General features: G+C 37.7%; 1 protein-coding gene across 1 annotated transcript in view; it reads left to right on the top strand.

Annotated features, from left to right (window-relative positions):
- Positions 1 to 8049: 8049 nt before the first annotated feature.
- LOC139121694 (uncharacterized) overlaps positions 8050 to 20076 on the top strand; it is a 28351-nt gene continuing 16324 nt past the window's right edge. The window contains exons 1-5 of the mRNA XM_070686782.1: positions 8050 to 8174; positions 12724 to 12945; positions 15744 to 16034; positions 16681 to 16914; positions 18221 to 18775. Coding sequence (XP_070542883.1) covers positions 8114 to 8174; positions 12724 to 12945; positions 15744 to 16034; positions 16681 to 16914; positions 18221 to 18775 — 1363 coding nt within the window. The 5' untranslated portion in view covers positions 8050 to 8113. The remainder of the gene's footprint in view (positions 8175 to 12723; positions 12946 to 15743; positions 16035 to 16680; positions 16915 to 18220; positions 18776 to 20076) is intronic.

Genomic DNA, 20076 nt, shown 5'->3' with positions numbered 1-20076 from the left:
TGTTATACACACACACACACACACACACACACACACACACAACTGATGAACCCCACTATTCAAGTCGTATGTCCTTGCAGCATGTGTTTTGTCGTTCTTTTAACCTTTACATATGTATATATGTATATATATATATGTGTGTATACACACACACACACACACACACACACACACACACACACACACACACACAAATGATGAACCCTACTATTCAAGCTGTATGTCCTTGCAGCATGTTTTTTGTCGTTCTTTTTAACCTTTACACTATGTGTATGCTGACTTTCCCTCTCATTACGATGCATTGTCCTGCCTCGTCGTCGGAGGCTTCACATCGACTCTGTTCGTTAAACTGTATACGCACACCACCCCCTCTCTCGTATGAGAAAAATCACACAACTACATCTGATTGTCTGTACGTACACCGCACAGTTTTACATTGAAAAATGGCCCATGTAGGATTTAAACCCACGTCCCTGTAATACAGCTCTGATGCTCTACCAACTGAGCTAACGGATCAATTCTAGTTGGTTGAAGTGCACTGTCCTGTTGGGCTTTATCTTTCCTCAGAGAGATTTCAGATGTTGCTCTCTCGTTTTTCTCCCCAATGAATCTTTCTAAGGGATCGTAATTGAACTGTAATGGTTTGATATATATATATATATATATATATATATATATATATATATATATATATATATATATATATATATATATATATATATATATATATATATATAGCCTGAACATATATATGTTTATATATACATATATGTATATATACAGTTTATATATGGACATATATATATATATATATATATATATATATATATATATTATATATATATATCCATATATAAAGTGTATATTATATACATATATGTAATATGTATATATAAACAATATATGTATATATACATATATATGTACTATATTGTTTATATATTTTTATATATACATACATACATATACATGTATACATATATATAATATATTTGTATATGTCCATATATAATGTATATATATACGTATATGTATATATGTATGTATATATAAACAATATAGGTACAATATATGTACACACAGACATATATATATATATATATATATATATATATATATATATATATATATATATATATATAATATATATAAGACATATCAGGAAGACGAGTACGCTCGAAGGCAGTAAAAGTGAAAAGTTGTTTTTTGTCCATGAAAATAAATGGTTCACCCTTCAGAAAAAGGATGGGACTAAATGAAACGTGTCGGCCTTGTCGATGAAAGGTATCAACAATTCTTGTTCCTTGTGAAGAAGATGATGCAGGCTTTACAAAAACGGACTCTCGGAAAATCTCAATGATTTCGTATGCGTCAAAGGTCCAATTTTTTTTTATAATAGACTTAATAAAGAGGACGATTACATGACAATTTGAAACGAGGGCTTCTACATTCGTAGTAATTGTCATTCAGTTGCCATGGTTTTGATAACGCGAAAAGACGTATTCGGCGAGTAATTTTGATATTTTATTACTGAAATCTAAGCCGACAGTCGTAATATAGTGGGCAGTCTAGCCAGATATCAGAGGTCTGTGCAAGTCTGAGTATTCAATGATATATCCAGCGCCCACCTTCGTGGAGAACTTTCGCCTCCTCTCAGTATTCGCGGTGGTCCGTCATAAAGATATCGTCAAGACGTGAAAATATGCTAGGAACTGGGTCACGGTATCGTAAGTGTTGTGAAATACCGTGTAAGTTAGACAGAGAGAAGAACAAGGGCGCATAATAACGCTTGCAATTTGAGGCGCGCAAACTTGATTCGTGTCTTCAATCGCCGATGACAGATGACATCGAGACCTCCCGGTTCACCTGTTATATTGTTATTGCCTCTCGTATTACTACCCTGCCGCTGACGTCTTTGAGAGGCTGTGATGTCTTTAAAGCCTCATTTGTCGGATGTTGCAATAACCTTTAAAGATTTTATGTCAGTCACAGTAACATATCAAATTCACACATACACAAGCCAGCTTACGAGTCTAAACCGTACATCTTAACGTAAACGTTGTTCTTACCATTTTGCAGCGCGAACGCCCCGTCAACTGTTCAGATTGCTGTAGCTCGATCGTTGTTTGTCGAATTCATCTGTTCTGGCGTTTCAGTGCGGTACTTCTAAATCTCTGCCACTCAGATGAAATCGCGTCACCACTGACAACAACACGCGCACCCGGACTCCAACTTCACTTTTCAATTTGCTGCTTTGAGTCACATGACTGGCCGCCGCTAGGTATCGTCTTCGCTCCCTTTGATGACGTCATCAGCATGTGGGAATTCGCAATCAAATCTCAAGCACGCTCCCCTGCAAAACATTTATGCCTTCCAAGTCTCGATGTCAAATCCGTTATATTTGATAGTCGCTCTGACGAAGGGGCAAAACATTTTCGTGATTTTGCGACAGTGGTTAAAGAAATCAAAAAATCGAAAACAACTTTATCCTAAAGAGTAGTCACCTGCACGACTCACAGTCATGACGCAAAGAGAAAAAGTCCGTCGCCATGGAGACGAAGCAAAGCCCGCGGTGCGCAGCAGTACCAAACAGTGCAGTCTTCGACTGGACATGACCTTTGACAGGATGCCAAAGGTCACCTCCAAGTTGCACAGAATCATCATCATTCGTTTTAATGATATGTGACCACTGTGATTCAAACAACCATTTAGGCCCCCTATGCCCATAAAGACGTACTCGGGACATCTCAAAAGGGTCAGCGACCCTCTATGCGAAGTCTGTAACCACAGCGTTTTTTCAATTTTCTTTTCGCACCACAGCGCTCTCCTTCACTCGGAGTCATATTTCAATAAACCAACTAACAGTAATTAGACTGTAAGTTAAACCCACACCATTACATGCAACCGAGACATGTTTTTGACAAGTGTTGGACACTCACAAGACATGCTTAAAATTGTTCGTGTAAAAATGCTGTTATCGCGTCTCCAGCCTGAATCGGATGTACATCGCCTGTCCAGTTAAATAACCGATCATGATAGTATCTTTGAGAACTCTGAGATTTAATGAATCGAAGGAGGCTAAAATGATCGCTATTTAGAATCGATTAGTATTATTGAAGTTTGAGATCTGACACTTCGTCCACTATTTCTTCAGTTCATAAAAATAATGATGGTGCCAAGGAGAACAAAGGTCAACACTGCTGCTGTCGATGATAATGACTTTCAAAAGAATGGTAGTTAGTTGCAGCAACAGCGACTTGAATAACAGCGTGGTGTATAACAAAATATCATAAACATAAGAATGTTTTCGTTAATATTTCTCATTATTCCTGGCATAGTAATTCTCGCTACCTTATATAGCTTTTGTCTTGTGCTGAAGGGGTGGGCAGATTACATAAAATTGAAATGCATTGTGGGTAAAACGTCGACTTCTTACTACAGAAAAGTTTGAGATATTGAGCTCATGAATAGTTTTAACACAAATGTTATCTCTGTCATGTCCAAAAGATCTGTTTGCTCTTGAAACTATCTAACCTCTTTCATCTTTTCATCTTTTTAGGCATTTCTGGCATTAAACTCTTGTATAACCTAAAACTTTAATTTTGCTTCTGTAATCTTATTCGTGTTACCTGTAGGAATCCGCCATATTGAAGACATGGTTTACCGCCTGAAACTTTTATAACTCACTTACGTGGGCTGGCAAAATCGTATTTAAGGTACTGAAAAATTAAGACATATTTCTGTATCGCCTTGAGCTTTAGAAAAACGCATGATCCCCGCTGTTTTTCAACTCATGATCCCAGTGTCGACGTATAGACATACCTCTCTCTCTCTCTCTCTCTCTCTCTCTCTCTCTCTCTCTCTCTCTCTCTCTCTCTCTCTCTCTCTCTCTCTCTCTCTCTCTCTCTCGTTAACTAACGCCCGAATCTTGGCTGATGTAGATGTTCTCCTAAAATCGTATATGCTTCAACTTTGTCAAATGGTTAAAACATTAACAGGTCAGAGTACTTTTAATGCAGAAATCGCAACGAGCGTCACAACCCTGACATAACCATGTGCATCGTCAATATATGACTAGTTGCAGCTGGCAAGATGATCATATCGATTTGTCCTAATCTGGTGTAGCTTCCTCGCTCGAGGGCGCCCTTTCTAGGGCCCAGCCATAAATCATTTTGGTACCTGCAACCGCAGCCAAGTTCCAAATAATTAATCAAGCAGTCCTCAGTGAGTGATAACATGGCGCCATGACTGTGGCAGACTACAAGTCCACATGCCAATCGTCAATATGTTACTGGGAACTTTGAATTTGTGTAACTTTATCTCTTTCGCCCAGCGGGAACGAAGGAGAACGTTATGCAAATACGTCAACAGCATATTTATATCACATTCAGTATAGCATTAAATAACTTTACGGTATGAAAATTATCAATGACTTTGTCAAGATCACTGAAAAACAAACAGCTACTGACTTGGGACTATGAAATATTTAAAAACAAATTTATACAAATATACTCTTATGCACAGAAAGGTAATTTAAACAAGAATAATCACACAACTAAATCAGATCGTCTTAACGAAGAAATACTTGGGGTTCGCATGGGTGACCTGTGCCAAATTGGTCAAAGGAAAATCGCTCGGTTTCAAGTCAAATACTCCACAAACAAAGCTAATTAATAGATCGGTCTTGGTTGGTGTGACATGCGCCCTCCTGCTGCACCAATTTTCTGTTTACCCAACGAGAGCCGGCACTTATACTGAGCGGTTACTCATGGGATGTTTTTATTTAAAGTAATACTGGTAGGTTACTGTTACATGGAAACCATAACTATACCAGAAAAGGACGAAAAAATCATTCAGCTATTTGGCTAGTGACCTGGCTGGTCAGTTGGTGAACTAAGTAATATCGACGGTTGTAATTTGGAAATCGTAGGCATGTGGAAATGATAATCTAATAATGTACATTTGAGAAAATGAAGTTGCCTGTTTATTTTTCTTTAACTGACGAGTAATATGTTTAGTATTTGATATTCTTTATCTCTTACTTCAGAAAAGTTGACGTCGACCCCGTATTGCACTTTTAAGCATTAAGAAATCGCCATTCGTTTTACTTAGTATAATTAGATTTTGATTGCCTCAGTGAACGAGGGTTTGAATCGCCTCAGAGTAATTTTTACGGTTTGAACCACAAAAATGAAGAAAATAAAATTTCAAAAATACAGAATACTGTTAATCATATTGAAAATGTGTCCTAAAGAGGAAGTGTTGAGGCCATCTGCCGTAAGGGGCGCTGTCAAGATACTATTGAATTTCAAACTGCGTGTTTGACGTGTTCGACAAGTGTCTCGTCTTCACCAACGATATTACTTGAGGACATCTCTTTGAAAGTAGGATAAAAATTAGCGAGTGTACTTTAACTAGAACACCAGAAGTTGTGAGGTAATTCGAGGGCGTAGTGCTCACTTTTTACGACAAATAGTCTAGGCGGGATAGCAAGTTTAATTGTGAATCACGGAGGGAATTTATTGTTGACGTCATACATGATAACCGTACATAACCAGAATTCTGAAAGCACATGGGACGGTTAATTGAAAAGAGTCTAACATAATAGGAAATGGCTGTCGAGTGACATTCGGGGTTACTTAGGTAACGACCTTTGACATCTCAGTTGACCGAAATCATTATTCATCCTTCTGCATGCTGGCGAAACGATAGCTCTAAATGAGGATGCATTCGGGCCACGTGATGTTTGCCTCACTAATACCCGAAAGATTAAGACCTGCTGACGTTACAAGCTGTCGATGTCGAGGGAATTAACTAACGGGCCCAGCTGATTGAACTTCAATGCCTTCAGTAGGGTATCGGACACGGTTAAAATGTAATGGAAAATGTTCACACTTAAGCACAGCGGAGACCATCTCCGCCAGATGATATGTGATTTAAATACTATCTCTTGTAGAAGCAAGTTTGATTAAGGTCAAGGAAAATTATCGTGACTTCCCATCTCTTTGTCAACATGATGTGTCTGAATTCTGCTTTTCCATCTAAAAATAATGTACTGTGCACCGTATGAAAATCATGACTCGTTCAATCTGTTCAAACTCATGATTACACTTCGGTGCAGTGGTTGATGTACCTACATGTACAACCTTTCGCATCTCCCTTTGTTGATTCGCATCAGTCGCATAAATCCAAACTTTGGTGTACGCTGCTCAATCGTAAAACGTTTTAAATATAATAGATCAGTTAGTAGTTGAGAAGCCTGGGAGATAATCGTTGCGTTGCTTCATGCAGAACATTTTGCTGTTTATATAATTTATTAATAGCGTCTCAATTCAAAACCGTTCTTTACTCCACATCATATGCAAACTGAATAGACAATATCACAAAATATCTCAATAATCAATTTCTGTTGTTCAAGTCTGTCATGTCACTAGCTTTAGGGGTCAATAGTTGTAATAATTATTTTTGATGACATTTTCAGTAAGTATATTCCAGGAACAGGCTCGTTTTCTTATGTTTCATTGAAATGCAAGTGTCTGTCTCCCTATCACGATATATTGTAAATAATTTGCAAATGACATTTGGATTTCAAGGGTCGGTAAAAATTCGGTAGTTTATTTCTCTAGTTCAAACTCTTGCAAGGTGACCCCCGGTTCTAGTTCAAGTTCGTTTGAGGTATCCTTGAGGAATATTTTGGCAAAAGTTTAAGTCTTTCAGTTTTGGGTCTTTCAAGTCTTTCATTTGAATTGGTCACTCGGAGATCCGATAGAACTAATAGAAAGATCTATTAAACTTGCTGTTTAACGCCCGATTAGCTACCTTTATCTTTTTGTTTTTCGTTCCGGCAGCTTTAAACCAACTCATGTAAAAACTGCATACCACAGAGCGACCACAATACGTTATTCAAAAATTGTTGGACGAACGTACATACAATGTAGATTTACACAATTTAATAATTTTTGACTTACAAGAAAAATATGAGTACACCAAAATGTGAACAATCGACTAATCTAATGCTAAGGATTGAAATAGCCATATTTTCAAAGACAATTGTGCTTAACCCTTTGAGTGTTGTAATTTTCCCGCCAAAATATTAGTGCAACATTTTACCAATTTTTATAAGTTTTCTGTAATTTTTTATCATTTTAGACCAAATAGACATCACATTTCATAGGCTGCAGTTTTTTATCAAAACTTTGGCAAAAACTCTGAAAAAAACCTGACTGGGGTATATTTATGAAGGGAACAAAATTGACTTTGGCACTCAAAGCGTCAATAAAATCGTCTCTCCGAAGAGTTGATGGTAGATTTTTCTGGAAAGCAAAATTACAAAAATACAGCTTATTGGATTTATTGCGTGGGGACAAATTTAATGCAATCAACGACGTCCTTGAGGTTATTCTGGTGTAGATAATCAGGCGTGAAAAATATGACGTCATAACGGATGTATTGTGAATCACTCTGGTTGTTTCAGACGAAAGACAAGGGCAATGAAGTTTTTTTTTTTAATTCTTGACTGTCAAATATCAAACATCCTTTTTTATTTCTAAATTACTGTTTCTTCTTCCACTGCTAAAATTATGTCGAAAGGTTGAGTTTTAAATTTGCCAACACATCCCTCGTGAGTAAAAGCTAATGTTTTTTTCGACTTAAATTGTACAATGTACACCACTCGTTCGATCGACAAAATCCTTCTCTGTGATGAAGGGACAGGAAAAGTGAAATGCACTTCCAATTATTTGAAAAAAAAGAACAGAAATGACAGAACTATTATCAAAACTTATTGCCATTGTCCCTTTAATGGATTTACATATTTAATTCCAATGAGGAAACTTGGAAAATCTTGTTTTCTACATTGCTAGAAGTAGCACTCGTGAAACATGGGCCTACCATTGACAAAATGATAGCTCGTTCACATTATAACACTTGTGCCGTGACGTAAAAAGTTTCAAACACCTGTCGCCGCCTATAGGATTTACCAACAAAATACTCATAGTTATGCAAAACAAGCACAAAGAAGGAAATATGAATATTTATGATTATACAATCATTTTGATCACTATGATTAGGTTATAAAGCTCACAAGTTTCAGAAAAATTATTTCAGCTGGTAAATGATGGGAACGTTTATCGGTTTCGTGTTACTGGTTTTATTCATTTCTGTCTCCGGTCAGGGTAAGTTTTTACTTCAACTTTTACACGAATGACATTATCGCGTTTGGTATCAAATCTATATCCGCTTTCACAAGGGACTTATTTCGAACTGACTTATTGGTAATGCTTTTCACATTGTCGTTGTTAAGCACATACAAATGGACTTATTTTCATAGTTGCAGGCATGGATTAATCAGAATATCGCATTTTACCCAGTCAAATCGAATTACAAGAATTTATTCCACATAATGCTAACATTTGCCCGCGTTTTTTCTCCGGACAAGAAGTTCGACTTAACCCAGCAAAAGATCTTTACTTTTAATTTTTACTGCGAACAACGCATTGTTAATTGCATCAGCGATACCGTCAGTATACCTTAGAATGCACCCCGGGGCACATATTCAGACTCGAAATTTACAATCGCTCGTGAGAACTCGATTTAAAACGTCCTGAAAGCAAAGTTTTCACCGACTGAATTTTTGGAAAATCTAAAATTTAATTTTAAACCATAGAGTTAACATAGGTTTGGCTGTCATTTGTATTTTAAATAACAAAATAAATTTTCCGTAATTGTTTTTCTTTGGTACAAAATGTTAACGCTGATATCCCTTATTTTCACTTTTGATTTGATAAGCGTAAGGCTGAGTATTTCCTTGAGGAAATTTCGAGCGAAAGTTTACTTATTACACTTGCGAGGCGCTCATTACCTAAATATTATCGTTGTTTTAAAGGTAGAATTCGCCTTGGGCACAGATATTAGTCCTCTCAAACTTTTACACTGAATTTCTGGTCTGCCGCTCAGGGGGCACATTTTAAAGCTGTCGGAATAAGCAAAGTTTTCAACGTCATAGCTTTGTGAAAATAAAATTTATTTTTCCCCTAGACTTAAAACAGAAATATCGGCTATTTCATCTTCAATTTTGCTAGAATGTTCAATAAAAAAATTCTCTAGTACCAAAATATGGTGACCCCTGATTTTATCATTGATTTGTTAAAAGAATGATTGAAAGGAAAATTTGACTAAAGGTTAAAGTCTTTTAATTTCGAGGTGCGCACTACCTAAGGTAAACATTTAATTCCAGAATCTTATACTTTGAATGTAATGAGTATCCTAGGAACTTGCCTTTTTAAACTGTTTTCAAGATATTAGTTTCGAACTAACAGTATGTCAGGCCTTACGTGTTGAAAATTGCATCTTTTTGGTTGTACATGCTCTTGTACAAGAAATGTTGCGATGCATTGCACCGGGACGTATGTGATATCTTAAGGATATGCTACAAAATGTAGCCCTGGAACTCATTGCAGGGTAACTTAATGTGTCCTTGTATTTCCGGCATCTCTATCTATCACTGTCAAAAGAAGTGACATTTTTCATTTTCACCACATGGGCAATTTGCTGCATAGCGGCGAAATTTTCAAAAGTTTGAGCCCCGTTCTGTGGGTCATAGACGCATAGACAGCAATCAAGAATTTGATCAATTCCTCCGAAATAGTACCATTGAACTTTTCTGTTTCGGTCTCTATGTATGCTCGGTTAAAATACCGCAAAACCAATGTGTATCAAGTACAATAATTTCTAGGGCCTTTGCGTTACACGAGTGTTGAGGTAAGATAATAATAATATAAAAAATAGCGACAGAGAAATTTGTGTAATATTCATTACATATGGATACGTTAAAGTATAAACCTGCCTACACTATGTCCGTGATAACCAATGGGTCTCAAATGATACAATGGTAAGGGAGTAAGAGAAAAGCTTAAGGTTTCCGTCGAGAGACAAAAACAAAACAATCTGTTTCTTCTTGCCTTTTGTTAAGCTACGTTTGGCAGAGAGACTTTCCTCTGTACCATTATACCATTAATGCTAATTTTAACAAAAACAACTTTATTCATCCATGTGAGCAACAGTTTCTTGTTAAATATTGAACCCCTTGCGGGTTTTGAATAAGCTTTCGTATGGACTAAGTATTTCAGTGTTAAGAAAGTCCCTCCACTGAGGACCGGTAGGAAGGTATTTATCAAATTCATTGATTGCAGGTTCTTAGAATACCTGACAAATGGTTTAAGTTCAAACGATTTTAGTGATTATTTCGATTACTTTGGTCAGAGCGATCAAACAGAGGTTTGTAAAAAGGGCTTTTAATCATGCGAACATTCAGGCAATGGTAACCACAGCATTCGAATTGTAAAGTTCTAACGATTGTATTAATTTGTGATTGAAACATCGTGTCAAAAAATATGATTGCTCTTTCTGTTATTTGACGTCTCTTTGCATGTATTTGCTCAGGGAGCTTAAAGTATACTCCGTCTTTTATAATCCTTGTTTTGACAAAGTCGCATCAGTTCGGTTAGAATGGATCATGGTTTATTCAAGAACTATTGCCACGAGCAATATAGAACGCCAACGTCATTGTTTTCAAAAAACCGATACTTCTATTTCACTCAGTACGTTCAGTGAAATATTGTCATCTGCATATTTTGAATAAAGCAAATCATCACCTCTCGTAAAATCTTTACGTAACATTCCTATATTTATGAAATCGTTGACAAAAATTAACATCACACAGGGACGACAGATGCAAACAGTCGAGATGGCTCTGGAAATATTAAACGGGTTAAGGGCCAGATAATCAATATTGATCTCTCTGATGTAATGTAATGTAATGTTATGTAATGTAATGTAATGTAATGTAATGTAATGTAAGTAATGTAATGTCGTGTTGTATCATGTTATGTATGTATGTATGTATCCGTCCGTCCGTCTTGATGTATGTATCCGTTCTTTTTGTATGCAAAGCAATGAAAAGACTTTTCCTTAAATGTTAACATATTCACGTTGCAATATAAAATCTGAATAAAATCTGAATCATAGGACTTCACGTCTTCATTCGTTTTGACGCTTCGGCAAATTTTGGTTAATGCGAACACAAGTTATTCACCATCACCTTGACTGCATCTTGACCACATGGATTACATGTATAATGGAATATTAAGCTCAAAATTTCAATTCCACGGTCGCAGACGTGAATAACGAAAAAGAGTTTGGAAAGGTTTGACCACTGTCTATGTTGAAGTACATATCAACATCAGAAAGCTAGGCATTTGCTATGCAAGGATTAGCTAGAGAGGCAAGACAGCTGGTAGTGGAACAGTCTAATCAAGGTTATTACAGGCCTGCATAATGACATGCTAATGAACTTTGACAACAAAATTTGTAAGTATCAGGCTGGTCAGAACTACCGGTACGCTTGGCATGTTACCTTGCTTCAAACAGCGACGAATATACACATGCATGACGGCGGCTGATTAACCATAAAAGCCAAATCATGCAGCTTCATTTTTTGCGTACATATTATATTATAATACCGCATCATGTAAAATATGTTACGGCTTTCGTTTAAATAGGTTTCGTAATATTTTTATTGTGGCGCCATCTGTTTCAAAGGGGATTAAGAGACCTCCTTCCTACGAATTCATCAACGCTATATTTTTATTTTCAAGTATCGACGCTCTTTCTACTTGAGAACATCAATACTGAATATAAGAAGGACACATTCATCATGAATGAAGTTCATTTTTGAATAGTTTTCAATTTTGTGGCTTTAAAATAGTCATCGACTCCAAGTATGTCCAATTTAAGTTCAAGCGTACGATGGTAGAAAGGTTTCTAACCTTATCGACCGGATAACTTTGGAATAGTACTTAGAAATGTATTTAAAAGGTTTTACTTCAGTGCATAATTAACAATTTGTCTGATATTTATGTACATTTTGTTGTTCTTCATCCTGTCCATAGAAAACTTATCAAACCTTACTGGATACTGTATTCTGTACAATTAGACTGAAAGATCCGTCGCTCGGGGACTTTCCCGTAAGAGGGGAGCGTAGAGAGCGCCCCCGAGCGACGGTTTTTCCAGTCTGGTGTACAACATGTCGCTGAAAAGATACTATCGCCTAGAAGTCATTTATAGCCAGGCTTGGAACTCTCTTCATCAATAAAATTTTTGACACTTTTTTCATATGGACATTTCAACGTTATTTGTGATTTAGAGGGCCACGGGATGACAATGTACAACAGTAATAGATGCAACTTTTATTCAAAAGGTGCAGCTCACGGAACTGAAAGGGACAAAGTCGCTCTTTTTATCTTTGTCAGGAAAATTTGGAATACATGCATAAAGTCACTAAGGGGACAACATGACGGCGGTACATAACTGTATGCGTGTCAAAAATACTCCCTTGCTAAATGCAAACTGATGATTTTGTTTGTGACCTCTAGGCAACATTGCAAATAATTCTTATCTATATGTTAAACAAATTACTTGACTTTTTAGTACCGAGCGTAAAATGTTTCATAGGATGTTTAATTTTGTCTGACTGCAAGCAGAGTTGAGGTTGTGCGTACTTGACGAGCTAGTATTCCATCATGTTTCAAAAAGGCAAACAAAACAATCTACTTTCATACCAAACAAAAAAATCATGCAAAAAGGTAAAAAAAGATCGAATTTGTCCCCGTAAATACTCCAAAGGAAAAAGTATGATGTATGATGTAAAAACATTCTTCTTTTCAGATACAGAACTTGTTAATATTGCTCTCGGGAAGCCCACTGAACAAAGTTCAACAGATTGGCACGCGGACTCTTTTAATGCCGTGGATGGCGACAGCGACGGTGAATTTTGTCATGGCACCTGCACTCTGACCAAGAAGGAACACCATCCATGGTGGCGAGTGAATCTGATGAGACCCAGAGAGGTCTTCAAGGTTGTCATAAAGAATCGAAAGGACTGCTGTAGTGAGTATCACGTGATCATATTTGACGACTATGATGAGTCTATAGTTCGATAAGCCTCGTTCCGGTTACATTCCACCTCAATCTACCAGCAATTCGTCTCGGTCAAAGTCACTAGTTGTGGTGAGACAGCCACGACATTTACATGACACAGTACATGACACAAAGGTGCTATACATCATCAAGAATTTCAAGAATTTAAGAAGAGTTTACATCTCACGTATTTCGAAAAATATCACATTTTGGTTGAGCCCATAAGCTCATGCAGAAGAAAATCGGAAATTTAAGTAATTAAAATTTAAAGTGGATGTTCACTATTCATGATGGCAGGTGGATTTTGATATGAATAATTTTAAGATGCTCTTCTTCTTCAGAACTGTTGATGGTCTCGAGCTCGCTGCTTACTTGTACAGTGGCTAGCAACTACCAAGCGTAATTTGCGCTTGGGCGGTTACCCTTGACTCAGTGCATAGTGGCCGATATAGACTTATGTTATGTTTCGTTCTGGACGAAAAGATTTATGCCATTTAATTAAGCTTTATTTGTGGAGTTATCCTTAGTAACTTTTTAGTCCCCATGGACACCGTCCGGGGGGACTTATAGGTTTGGTCATGTCCGTGCGTCCGTCCGTTCACGCAGATATCTCAGACATGCCCTGGTCAATTTCTTTCAAACTTTGCACAAGGATAGTAAGTACCCTACCCAATACAGATGCACGTCGATTTGTTTCACAATGCGATCAAATTTGGCCGTGTTAGAGGACTTTTTAGTTTACACCTCCATAGACTCCCATGTATAAGGCAGTTCTCCATAGACTCCCATGTATAAGTCAGTTCTCCATAGACTGCCATGTACAAGGCCAAGAAAATAAAAATTTAGTTTCTGATCGTATTCATATTGCAAAAAGGATGCAGTGACACAGTTTTTAGTCCCCACGGATGAAGTCCAGGGGGCTTATAGATTGGGTCATGTCCGTCCGTTCACGCAGATATCTCAGATATTTTGACAAAATGTCACGTGACCTCGGTGACCTTTGACCTCAAATATACATATTTGTCCATAACTCAGTAACCACAAGTGCTACACCCTTCATGTATAGTATGATGGGACACCTTATGACGCAACATATTGTACCTCATTAATTATGTGCATATCTAATTTTGAGCGAGCCAATAGAGCTAGAGGTCTGATTTTTGGTATATAGGGATAACTTAGCAATACAATTTTTTTGACAAAATGTCACGTGACCTCAATGACCTTTGACCTGAAATATACATATTTGTCCATAACTCAGTAACCACAAGTGGTACACCCTTCATATTTGGTATGATGGAAGACCTTATGACGCCACATACTGTACCTCATTAATTATGCGCATATCTAATTCTGAGCAAGCCAATAGAGCTGGATGTCTGATTTTTGGTATATAGGGATAACTATAGGATAGAAATTGTTTGACCAAATGTCATGTGACCTCGATGACCTTTTACCTAAAATATACGTTTATGTCAATAAATAAGTAACCACAAGTGCTATATCCTTTATATTTAGTAGGATGGGAGACCTTATGACAACACACGCTTTACCTCATTAATTATGCACATATCTAATTCTGGGCAAGCGAATAGAGCTAGAGGTCTGATTTTTGGCATAGAGGGATTAATTAGCAATACAATTTTTTTTCAAAATGTCACGTGACCTCGATGACCTTTGACCTTGATTATACATATATATGCATAACTCAGTAACCACAAGTTCTATACCCTCCAATTTTGATAGGATATTAGACCTTAAGATGTCACATCTTGTACCTCATTTATTATGCGCATATGTATTTCTTGGCTGGCCAATACAGCTAGAGGTCTGATCTTTTTTCCAGATTTAGAACAATAACTTAGACATGCCTCATGTGTTTCAAATTGGGAACAACGACATAGACCTATGTGCCCATAGATCTCAACATATACACTCCAGTGATACTTCTTAATGACCACATTTCCCTGCCCCATCAAGACTAATACTCCTATTACAAGTGGGGACTATGTTATTGTCAGTAACTTTTTAACCTTATCTCTTGCAAATCTTGAGCAAATTAAAGAAAAATGAAATTGGGATGAAACGTGCGAGGGCGCACTCACCAGCGTTATAGGATTGCAATTGCGGCGACTACGGACAGAAAATTCCTACCGTATTGCAGTGACGCATGCCCATCAGTGAAACGTTTCGGCGGCCCACTGCTTAATCGTCTTCAAGTTTTGTTGATGTATTATTATTAATAACACAAAATAACTGGCAAGCGCAATTACGGGTCTGAAAAAGGAAAAAAAGACGAACGCGATTTGAATAAATTACCCTCTTTCGTTAAAATTACATATGTCGTTAAAATTACATATGTCTTAGTCTTATCACTTAAGGCAATTTCTGCAATTATTGATCTAAAATCGGGTTAAAAAAGATCGCTCTTGCGGGAACTTCCTCTAGGGAAATCATAATGCCAGTGGAAAGCTTTGCATGAAAACCTCATGTTAAAGGTTACCTGTTGTTTGATAACATTGCAATGTTCATTATTCTACAATAAACTTGAGCAGTAGATCTGCTGCAATGTGCATGAATATTCTGACATATACTGTTTGAGAACGCACCATCATGAAAGATGCAGAAGCTGTATAGAAACTTTGTATGACCTGATAGGAATAGCACATCATAACTTAGAGTCCTCCAACACGAACCCTATGAGTTATACGCTGATTGCTATTGCCTCAAGAATAACATAAAGAAAGAAACTTCTTTGTGTACAACAGCTACCAGATTAGTTGGCGCCGAAGTGACAGTGGGTAACCATGAAGAATTAGAAGGTGATGCAAACACCGTGTGTGGTGGTCCTGTCACCAATGCGATGGTGGAAGCGAGCGATACTATAACCCTGGACTGCACGGAAAACGGTGTACCGCTATCGGGACAGTTTATCGCCATTCAAATCAAGGGAAAAGAAGAAGCAATGTCACTCTGTGAAGTTGAAGTTCTCTCCGACAAGATAGAGGTTGACGTTGACATCATCGAGCCGGGAGTTATAGTTCGTCCGCCGACATTAAGTGAGTAGTAATTTCCAAATGGTTGGGTTGCTCGACCAGTAAGTAGCCGTTCAACCCTAAACATTGGATAAATCACAATTTTTAAACGGTCGTGCTTTCGCGTCTCAAATCTGTTTCCTAAAACATTGTTCTTCATTATCACGGCTGTGAAGCTCCAGTCATGATTTTTCTGTGTAACCGACGATCTTAATGAAGCGTTGAGTCCACATAAGGCAATTCTGAGCAATTCTTATCTTCAAAGAACAGCATGCTGACATTTCATCATATTAGTCAACGGTCAGGCTATTTGGCATATCGATTTAAATGACATATGCATGTTTTGCTGTTTTGAGTATCTTAATTGCGGATGCATATAAAAGGGATTGTTCAAACTGTAGAGCTAGCCTTTTGAATATTTTTGGACCTGAACTTAAGACATCCGGGTATCTTAACATTTTAAAGCTGCCGATTGGACAATCCTGATCAGTCATTCAAATGAATTCGCATGCTTCCTTTGAGTTACTGACCATCTTCATCAAAAGATGTAAGCAGACAGCGAAAAACTGCCTTCATGTTCATTTCCAGTGACTATCTTGTCCAAGTTCAAGGTTACTTCGAATAACGATACCAACAACAACTCTTATATGTGTTTTTTGTTCGATTTCAGTTTGTACAGTTCCGAGTGGTTTGGTAAATATAGCTCCGTTTAAAGTAACTTCCCAGTCATCTAGGAGTGGTAAAGCTAGCGCTAGCAGAGCTATCGACAGAAATAAAAACAGTGATTTCGCTTACGGATCATGTTCGATGACGTCAGCTGAACAGGAGCCTTGGTGGAAACTAGATATGTTAGAACCCTACGATGTTTACAAGGTGACCATCACGAACAGACAGGACTGCTGCGGTGAGCAAAGCTTTTCATTCTTTTACTACGTCAACCTGGTACGTTGTTCAAATATATCTTTGTACCAAGTTATTCGACAGTCTAACTTCTAACGCAATGTTGCTTTGTACTCCAAATTGAGACTTTTGACAAATAGGACTAGTATACAAAACACGATTGGAACTGATTCGGGATAATTGGATAGTGAAGTATTGTTGGTTTAATCTGCAAATGTAAGCTCATCTGCTTTTCTCTTCATGCAAGTAATTTCAATATGGCAACTTTCAGCTGTAGGGCACCTAACAAATTTGAGAAATTTCAACAATATAAAGATCCCATTCTCCAAAATTAGTTCCGATCGTGTTACGAGATAATGTCACTTACAAATTAAAGAGAATCAGAAATCATTCAGAGTGGGAAATGGAACACCACGAAGAGTTACTTGAAACATCAAATGAAATCATGACAAGAAAACGATAAAATGGTGACAGAGACGGAATAAAACAAACACAAACAGACTTAAATAGTTAGTTAGGTTTGAAGGTTTCGTTAAAGAACAAGGCACTATATTTAACAAGCGCGCGATTGGGGAAGATCTTCAATAAGATCACAGGGAACTAAGGCTATATAAAAAAAACACGTGTTTCCGGCAACATACTTCTGAACAATAGGGTAGGTATAGGTAGGAGGATTTTTCTTTTTCTTTTTTTGTTGGCTGAGACCTATAAAATACTGTAAATATTAGAGGATGTCTTCAAATGTTTTGAGTATAGAAAAAATGTTAGGGTCTGCGGGTTTTTCAAGGGTTGGTCGGGTTATCGTTAACACACATATTTCTTACTCTGCCTTTGTAATCAAGTTGTTCTTGTTTATGCTGTAATATGCTAAAATGAAAGGAAATCCATATTAAATTTGTTATCTGTTGTATTTTCTGTTTCTGTCGTATCGATACGGTCGGTTACTCAGTACCTTCTGTTGTACATTTTCCTATATTAAACCTGAACTTTTGTCTTTGATCCTTCTGTCATGTTAATGTTATAAATTCCGGTTAGGGGTTAAGGTTAGGGTTAGGGTTAGGGTAGGGTTAGGGTTAGGGGTTAAGGTTAGGGTTAGGGTTAGGGTAGGGTTAGGGTTAGGCCGCAGGTCACAGTTTAAAGACGCAGGACGCATGTCGCAGGTCGTGACCGGTCTTCTATAGATATAAGCTTTTAATTTCTCAACTCTTTGAAATACAATCTTAACACCGAACTTTATGCCGAAATATTATGCAATTAGAAACCGACACGTGGAACTCTTATCTCAGTACATGAATTAATACTCATTTCAGCAAGTGATATTTTGAACGCTGAAGTCAGGGTTGGCAACTCGGAAGACATGTTTGAGAATGCGGTCTGTGGAGGGTTAGTCCCCGAAGATGTAGTGGAACAGGAAACCATCGACGTTATTTGCGCATGCGGGATACCTCTTGCCGGACGTTACGTCAGCATTCAACTGATTGCAAACGGTGTACTCACCCTATGCGAAGTAGAAGTCTATGTCAACCCAGTACCTGCAGTCGTTGTTACGGCTGCGCCGGGCGTACCTGGAGGTGTTGTGGGAACCGGCGAACCTGGAACCGTCATACCCGGGCAACCCATTCCAGGACCTATACCAGGTGTACCGGGCCCTGGCCAGGTGACACTTGAACCTGGCCAGCCACTGCCAGGTCCGGGGCAGGTGACTTTAGAGCCAGGACAACCAGGACAACCAATACCAGGTCCTGTAGTACCAGGACCAGTTATTCCGGGCCAACCAATACCGGTTCCGGGACAACCAATACCGATTCCGGGACAACCTGTACCAGTGCCGGGTGGACTAACTCCGGGAGAAGGTGTCGAAGGGGGTATGTGTATCATTTTCACCTGTTCAAAACGTACAAAAAGTTTTAAAACTCAGCGGTAAGGTATGAGAGTATCATGAAGTTTTGAAACCTGGTTAAGTTCCCATTAAAGGCGTGTCTTATGCGTTAAATAGTTGTCAGTGGTGTTACTCCCGACATTGTCACAAAACATTTTGTTTTAGTTTTTATACTTCAAAATATTTGCCCTGATAGAAATATCTCATAAGCATTTTGTGCCAACAGTTTTGGTGTCGTGTGTCTCGATTTTTGTAAACAAAAATTCGAATGTGTGATGTCAGACAAAAGTGGATTGCATTTACAGTTTACGCATTCCAAATTGACATCAGAGTCTGTCTGAACAAATAAAACCAATATGTATGGTTTATTATCCTTTTCAAAGTGCACTTGATGATGGAAAAGAAATTTTCAAGGTTGAAACTAGTATGATTAGATCCTAGGATTAGGAGTCTGCTCAGTACGTTCATTCTCTAACGTTACTTTTCGTGAATTCATAGTACAACGATCCACAACAACCAATCAAAATCCTCGATACATGAAATCAGTTGCATTGGGTAGACGTATTCCCAAATGACTGGTATCATTTTTCATTTATAACACACAAATTGTTCAGGAAATTTGATTGTGACAATATGTTTTGAAATTATGAAAATGAAACTCTTGGATATCAAAGATATCTAAGCTTTTCCAGGTATACTTCCAATGTTTGTATATTTTGCAAAGGCGTTACCTTTCTTGATGTTGACAAAAACAGTCAACTTGAATGAGGCAATTTGTCGCCTAGAATTTCAAGTTTCTATGTTTCCAGGTAAAAATGCTAATGGTTTGATCTACATGCGAAACTAGTTCAAACATTAGACTGGAAAACAAGATCTGTATTGCTCCAAAGCCACTAACGCCATCTTTGTTATGTTTTGTGCTTTAAAACGGAATTTCCACGACCTCTAACTCAGATAAAATCTTTGTAAGATTTAAAACATAATAATTTTAATAACCAAACAAATTTAATATAGAAATAACGGGCGATGCGCTGACCATTAACGTTTATTTATGGGCAAGGGCGAGAGGAAAGCCAAAAATTAACGGGCGAGGCTTGCCGAGCCCGTTAATTTGGCTTTCCTCGAGCCCGCGCCCATAAATAAACGTTAATGGTCAGAGCGGAGTCTGTTATTTCCATTATATTATCAACGAACCGAAGAAAACCGTCAAAATTTGCGAAAATTTTCGGAGCGAACGACAACTGGGCCCCAGAACTGAGCAATACGTGACGCACTGTCACGCGCGCT

The sequence above is a fragment of the Ptychodera flava genome, chromosome 2 (assembly GCF_041260155.1).
Source record: "Ptychodera flava strain L36383 chromosome 2, AS_Pfla_20210202, whole genome shotgun sequence".
Lineage (NCBI taxonomy): Eukaryota > Metazoa > Hemichordata > Enteropneusta > Ptychoderidae > Ptychodera > Ptychodera flava.
Note: the sequence above shows the minus strand (reverse complement) of the source record. Positions and strands in the feature narration are given on the sequence as shown.